This window comes from Etheostoma cragini, chromosome 20 (genome assembly GCF_013103735.1).
Source record: "Etheostoma cragini isolate CJK2018 chromosome 20, CSU_Ecrag_1.0, whole genome shotgun sequence".
NCBI lineage: Eukaryota > Metazoa > Chordata > Actinopteri > Perciformes > Percidae > Etheostoma > Etheostoma cragini.
The window spans coordinates 8,292,347-8,300,176 of NC_048426.1; the positions used below are offsets into that span (position 1 = coordinate 8,292,347).

At 42.0% G+C, this 7,830-nt stretch overlaps 1 protein-coding gene across 4 annotated transcripts in view; it reads right to left on the reverse strand.

The window, feature by feature from the left end:
- fndc3ba (fibronectin type III domain containing 3Ba) overlaps window positions 1-7,830 on the reverse strand; it is a 100,341-nt gene that overhangs the window by 19,005 nt on the left and 73,506 nt on the right. For all 4 annotated transcript variants that reach the window (XM_034857546.1, XM_034857548.1, XM_034857550.1 and 1 more), the window contains exons 18-23: window positions 6,407-6,525; window positions 5,993-6,098; window positions 5,100-5,272; window positions 4,317-4,430; window positions 3,733-3,882; window positions 1,407-1,687 (exon numbers count right to left, since the gene is read on the reverse strand). In XM_034857546.1, coding sequence (XP_034713437.1) covers window positions 1,407-1,687; window positions 3,733-3,882; window positions 4,317-4,430; window positions 5,100-5,272; window positions 5,993-6,098; window positions 6,407-6,525 — 943 coding nt within the window. The remainder of the gene's footprint in view (window positions 1-1,406; window positions 1,688-3,732; window positions 3,883-4,316; window positions 4,431-5,099; window positions 5,273-5,992; window positions 6,099-6,406; window positions 6,526-7,830) is intronic.

A 7,830-nucleotide genomic window follows, 5' to 3' on the forward strand; every position in this document is an offset into this window, starting at 1 on the left:
CCCCCCAACCCCATCCAAAGAACTCACTACACCATCAAATGCACACACACACACACACACCAACACACACACAGTCCAGTAATCACAAAATCGTTTATAGAAGCACGACAACATTTAGTGATTCAGATTACTAGTTAGTTGTTTACTGTTGCTTGAGTGTAAAATGATCTCATTCCTCATGCAAACATCATACAGGCTATCCCTAGCTAGTATATCTAGCTAGCTGGTACTTCTTGTCCACCACTGATACCTCCTGTGTTCCTGTGCTTTCAAACTCATGCATAACACTGTAGGTAACAAGATACAAAGCAAACAGATCCCTCACCTGCAGCAGCTTTAATCCTGTAAAAACACCCACCCCCAATCACAGAATCGCAATCCACTTAGAACAGACCAATGAAATGCCATCTGGCCCCGCTGAGCGTACTCGGCCCCTTCCGTGCGAGCCTGAGATCAAAGCGCTTTGTCGCTGCATTGCTAACAGTAGTAATGTTTGATTCAAACATCCGGTATGATAATATTAGGAGTTTGCTTACTGGAAAATGAGACTTGAAGTAAACCTGCGCTCTGAAGCAGCGGTGCTCGTTCATGTCTGTGTGTGGGTCGAGCCCCAAGGGCAGGGGGAGGGTTTAGACAAGGCCCCAATGGAGATGCTACTTTCTAATCCTGCTAGCTTTTCAATATTATCAATTCCATGCCTTTAATAATGCAATATATTTCAGTTTGGACTTTAAGGGCCTTGACACATTAACCCGATAATAGGCCGTCGGACAGTCTGGAGAGGTCAGTGACTCGAGTCTGTTCGGTGTGTTCCGTGCCGTCGTCCATCTAGAGGGGCCCTGAGGGGGCCGTTGGCCTTCATTTTGGCCGACCTGGCACGTTCGGTTGGAAGGCCTGCACAATTTGATTGGTGGAGTGTTAACCCGGAAACGAGAGGCGGGATAAGTGTGACTACAGTCTCTCAGGACTTTTACATATGAAAGGGTCATAGTGGGAATTACACAGCACACTTTCCCTTGATCAGTACAGAGCGTTTCAGCATCTTTCAAGTCAGGTTTTTGGTTCTACAGCCAGCAACTTCACACTGCAGGCAGCCGTTTTAAACAAAAAAGCTCTAGAAACTGACTGCACACTACTTGTCAATGTGGTTTTACTATTCAATATGTCATACTGGTTTAAGAAGGAACCATGTTTTAGGTGCTCTGGCATCTGATGTTAATGGACGTCTGACCATCAATCAATGTCTGAGGTAGTATATCTGGGTTTTATTTGTAGCTCATGAAAATCAAAATGTCAACCCATGACTTGGGGATCGTCAACAATATAAATCACACTTTATATCCAATAAAACATCAGTTTAAATGCTCCCCCAATCAGCCCTGCTGTCCACTACTGTATGCTAGTACCTGTATTCGCTGTCTGGCTGCAGGCCGGTAACAAGGTGACTTGTCCCTGATTCCACAGTGATGGATTGGTCGTCCAGGGTAATGATGTAGGAGGTAATCTCCGCCCCGTTGCTGTTCGGCTCCTCCCACCTCAGGAGGAGGCAGGTAGATGGGGAGTGGCCTGACTCTGAGGAGGTCGCGAGGTCCAGGAGGTTGAGGGAGGAGACCGGGTCGGGATTTGTCGCGGGGGTCCGGAAACTCACCTGCTCGCTGTAAGGACCAGCACCTGCCTGATTCACTGCCTGAGTCGGACACAAAAACACAGCAATTGTAAGAGATGAAGGAGATGAGGGAAGGGATAGGGGGCTTTGGGGGTGGAAAAGTTGTGAAGAAAAGGTTGACAAAAAAAAAAGCCTGATTGGCAAAGACTAAGACAGATGGATGAAGGTTAAAAGCAGGTAAAAAGAGAAGAAGACAAAGGTGACATGAATTGGCAGGAGAAAAAGTGACACAGATCAAGCAAATGTAAAATAGAGGGGAGGAACAGACATAAAGAATGGAAGAGGAAAGGAGAAGCAGCAGAGGGGATGAATCCAAATTAGTTGTGAAAGACCGTTTGTCAATTTCCTCTGCTGTGTAACGCATTGTTATTCACCTCAAGTAGCCTCTATCAAATGCCCTCTGATTGCTTTTGAGTTGTAATAGTCTACAGCATTGCCTCAGACAAACTCAGCAAGGAGAAAACAGACAAAATAAAGCAGCTTTTTAAAAATAAATCTGCTAGATTTTGAAAGCTTTTTAAAAAACTGAAATAAAAAGAATTAAATGTTGAAATTGTCCTCTGCATTTTTCTTTTTAGTTTGCAAGCATGTGCACTTTGAAAGTGTTAATATTAACAAGCAGGACAAGTCAAGCTGTCCGTGAGGAGCGATGGATTTGTCGTAATAAAATGTAATATACGCTAATTCTAAGAACACGAGGACCTCATTTACTATATAAAACTAAACTGAAGCCACTTTCCAAGAACTGCACAGCAACATTGTTGTGAGTGAACATCAAGGAGTAGAAGACATGATTTGCAGTCTACAATGTGTGCTTAAAGCAAAGTATTGACTTACTACTCCATTGTGGCAGTAAACTATCTGCATACTTTGAAGAAAAAGTTATACTTCAGTAGTATTTCTGATTTATCTTCACGTGCCAAATATGCTTTGGCGAGGCTTGAAAAACAATTTTTTTTATACCTCATCATTGTGCCAATGTCAGGATTTTTTCTAAATGTATGTCAAGTTATGAAGAATTAACAATGTTATAATAGGTGAACCTGGTTCACTGGTTTATAATGGTGCAGGACATAAGGAGTCACAGAGAGTTCAAACGGCCAGCCTCTTGCATGGTTTGTATCTGTATTATTATTACATACATGAACACACATGAACAAAAAGAAATACACAAGGATAAATCATGCACACACGAAAACGCATTGATTAGGACATTAGGGTGAACTTGGTGCTGTCCTCTAAACTATTATTGAGCCCATAAAGAAGTACCCCATAAGCCATGCTGTTATTAGATTTATAGCTTTAGAAGGTACAGAGAGAGAAAGAGAAAAAAGAAAGAGGGTGTGTTAAAACAATTCATACAGAAAATGACCACTTAATTCTGCACTAGGTTAAGAGTCAGAATGCAAATAAAATCAATTATCATCAACCTTTCAATGGCCTCTGTCAGTTTTTTTGTTTCTTGCTTTTGAGGCCCCCTTGGCGGACATTTGTACTATGGCTGCACAATTACACGCAATTTCATCGAAATCGTAATATGAACTACTGCAATATCCAAAACGCAGGAAGGAGCCATATTGTTTAAAGGCTAAATATGTGTCAAAGCATTCTAAAGTAAAGTGTTGTGGTGCTGCAGAGACGTCTGGACTACAAATCCTATCCTACGGACTAAAGGAAAACATCTTTGCTTTGTACACATCCTTGCAAATAAAAAAATCCCACTAATATTTTTCAATGAAAACGACAATTATAATGCAGAAATTATCATTGTCTCCAATATTGTGGATCATATCACAAACGCAATATCAGTCAGATAAATAATCGCAATAAGATATTTTCCTAAAATAGTGCAGCCCTAATTTGTATGCAAGTGGTTGCATTTGTCTGTGTTTTTGTGCATTTGTCATGTGTTTGTGTGTTTGTTTATGTCTAAATGTTTCCGTAGAGTTTATGTACTTTCTTATTTTCTGCACGCAAATGCAGTTTCATCTGCGTGTGGGTGTGAACAAGTGCATGTGTATTTAATAACTATAGGTAGGTTGGAAGTGTATGTTTGTGTGTGTTACCTGTAGCCTGCAGCAGAAATCGGTGGCTGGTGTCAGGTCAGACAGTTCACACTGTGTGGCGGCTCCGCAGTAGATGAGCTCCATGGGTTCGTCTTCCCTCGCCCACTCCAAACGATACTCGGAGATATCAGTACCCGAACCCTCAGGACTCTGCAACACACGGACAGACACATACTCAGCTCAGGGAAACCAATGGGAACTCGGAATTAAAACATATTGCCATAAATCAGGAAATGTTATGCCACATTAAAGCAGACTTAAGGGAACTGAGGGATATACTACTAGATTCAGTTTAAAATACAACACCAGAGAATTTATTTTAATTTGGATACATCATCCGGTATGAGTTGGATTGATGAAAACAAGCCAGTCTCCAAAGTCTCTTGTACATGAGAGGTAGACACGTTTAAAAAAGCAAGTCTTGAGGTCAGTAACAACAGAAAAAGGGAGGTTGGGCCTGTTTAGACAGCTTTTAAAAATGTGGCCTTTTTCCTCTGTCTGTCTGTCTGACTTATGCTTTATTTTCCCATAAAACAAGTGTTTCCTTTGATAAGTACAAGCGCGTATCTGTGTTTTTAGCTCACCTCCCAGTTGAGCGTTACGCAGGTGTTACTGGTGAGAGTGATGAGTGGCGCCCCACACTGGCCAGGAGGACCCGCTGCAGTCGTCACCTCTGTTGGCTCGGAGTACGCTCCGAACTGAAAGAGAGAAGGAGACACCACGCTCACAATGAGACATGTGTTCGATCTAAACTAAGCGGAAGAGACGCCCCAAATCAAACTGGGTTGCCAATTTAATTGTGCACATGTGACTGCTGTTTCTTTTTGTGTGTCCTCTGCATGCGTGCAATGATTTTCCTTTTTTTAAGTGTGTACTGTGTTTGGGCCGCCACTTGATCAGCCAGTCTGAGTGCTAGTTCGCTCTCTCCTGTGTGGATGATCAAACCAAGCAGATGTACGCTGTGGAACATTTATGCATCCAAACAAAGGTCTGTCTGGGACACTCTGATCTAATAGACACTGGCCCTTTGTACCTGCGTTTATGTGTGTCTGTGATTCCTGCTACAATAACAAAAAATGGTATTCATTTTTTATATTTGGATCATGTTAAGAGGTTCCGCAGTTTATATACTTGATCTGCTGGGTAGACTTAATGGCCTTCAGAGCCATTAAACACAGAATTTCATGCTAGTAAAGTAGAAAAATGACAAAAGAATTACTTTTGTACATTTTGAAAAGCTCATTCCAAGTTCCCTGTTTTTTCAGGGTTGTGCTTTTTTATGGTTGTTATGATCTTGCCTGGCAAAATACTAGTTGATTGTTTTTGTTTTGTTTTTTTATTCGTACTCCTACATCTAAATTTCTCACCCCCGCCTCGTTGGCAGCCCGCAGTTGGAAGCTGTATGTGGCACCAGGCAGCAGACTACCAACAGTGCATTGAAGCTCCGACCCATGGTAGACCTCTGCTGGCTTGGTGTCCCCCTCACTCATCTCCAGACTGAACACACACTCCTCACATACTCCCTCAGAGACAGGGGGTTCTACAGGGAGGAAGGGAGAGAAAGAGAGAGAGAGACAGAGAGAGAGACAGAGATAGAGAGACACAGAGAGAGACACAGAGAGTTTAAACCATCTGTAATAGAAAGACAACATATATGATGATATGATCTCTTTTATGCATAAACTTTAAAAGCTTTGCTCAATATTATGTGTAGTTTCAGACGTCATGCGTTTACAGATGGGTTCAACAGGTGTATGTCTCAATCCCCTCCAAGGGATTCTGTCGTCTACCAGTTGCCTTCTCTCTGTTTGCAGTTTGGTGAAAGTAATAAATGATGCAGACAGATGGGAAAACCCTCCAATACATTATGTCTGACCTTCAACTCGAGCCAGTAATTGCAGCAGCGCTGCTTGAATTTGAGGTCATTAGGGCGGAGGCCAGCTGTATTAAACTGGTTAAACAAGAAGTTCCTCAGCGTTTCAGGCTGGGAGACTTTTGCCTGCCAACAGATAACAGTACTAATCTGAAATACTGGGCAGACATTAGGGGAGTTAAGTCAGATGTGAGGCTAGGTTAGGCATTTAATAGGCTAATTAGGGCTCAATTAGGCCGAAACATGGTTGACTACGGTTTCATTAGAGATGGCTAGGGAAATGTATAAAGCAGCCAGAAGGTGATTTAGCCTCCTTACATTAAAAAAAAATCACATACATTCTGGTAAAGAAAACTAAACACGGTGTACGCATATGTCTGCACTTACCCCATTCTAACTGCACTTCCTTGTGTTTGGCTTTACCCACAATCCTTGGCGGCTGGCAGGGCCCTGGTGGGACACTTAGTGTACGGACCGGAACACTAACAGTGCACTTCAGGAGCACAGGAAACCACAACAAAAGAGAAGAAACTGCAGATTTAGATCAGTTTGAAAAATGACAGGCAAAAATCTTAAATATACTTGGGCACATTTTACTGCATGCGCAACACTGATGCATCATTTACTGCTGCCAAACTCCTAACTCATTCGTAAAAATATGAAAGTTTACCAGGTTACCAATCTGAAGTTTTGCGTGCAAGAGAGAGAGTGTGTGTGTGTGTGTGTGTGTGTGTGTGTTTGTGTGTGTGTGTGTGTGTGTGTGTGTGTGTGTGTGTGTGTGTGTGTGTGTGTGTGTATTACCGGGCTATGTCCTCCCGTGGTGATGCTACACACACGTAGGCGGTAGAAGATCCCAGGTGTGAGGCGCTCACACACACATTCTGTTGCTGGACCACTGTATGCTACCTCCCACTGGCTCGCTGCACACATGCACATACAAAACAAAATAAATTAAGCAACCCATTGCATACATGAGCATTAGTGCATTTGCAGAATTTCCTGCTGTTTCGCAACTATACTACAGTCAACCTAATTATTTTTCCGGGAACAGAACCCCTTGGACCTAATAACTACACTAGAGCTGTAACTGGGCCTTACAAATTAGGCCAGAAAAGGCCCGAGCACGACAGGATTTGGCCCGAGCCCGACAAGTACCTTTTGATTGACAGCTCTTTAAAAGCCCACACTCGTGTACAGCCCGACATTCAAATGTGCGCAGGTACACAGCTCTTTTGCATTTTGTCAAGAATGAGTAATTTATACATTATTTAACATAATTTATTCATGACTAACGTTCTTTGCCGGTGCAACCAAAACATAATCCCCAGAGGCCGGCCAACGTTGCAACTCCTCACCATCCATTTTCACGCCAATCGAAACTCATCGATTTTGTGAAAATGAAGCTTGAAAAACCTTTTTTTAATATACCTTATCATTGTGCAAGTGTCTGGCTATTTTCAAGTGTAATCATTTAACAGATGTGTGTTAAGTTATGAAGAACTAACAATGTTACAGTAGGTGAACCCGCACTGGTTCATACTGGTGCAGGACATTATTACATACATGAACACACAGAAATACACAAAGACAAATCATGTAGACACACAAACGCATTGATTAGGACATTAGGATGAACTTGGTGCTGTCCTCTAAACTCTTACTAAGCCCATTAAAGAAGTAAACAAAAAACCATGCTGTTATTAGATTTATAGCTTCAGAAGGTACTTGATGCTGTTTAGTTGTGTGTTTGTCCTTTAGTAACACGGATGTATTTTATTTGTCATGCCAATGAAGCAAACTGAAACTGAAAAATTATAGAGACAAAGAGAGAGAAAGAGAGAGAGTGTGTTCAAAATACACAGAGTAAAGGGTCACTTATTTCTGCACCAGATTAAGAGTCAGAATGCAAATAAAATTCTTGTTATCATCAACCTTTCACTGGCCTCTGTCAGTTTGTGTGTATTTGTTGCTTTCAAGAAACACACACAAACACACTGTTCAAGTCAAATCTTAAGTGCTGCACACCAAAAAAAGAGCAATGAAGCTACACACACAAAACACACTTAACACTGTAATGAATTACAGCCACCATAATGAGATGAGTCAGGACCAGCCTCAGAATTCACCACTGGTTTAACTCATCGAGAGTTAAGAAGGTGAAAAGGGCACAGAAAAAGGGAAGAGATGTAGACAATACAGGGTTTTTTCCTGACTCATGGGGGGGG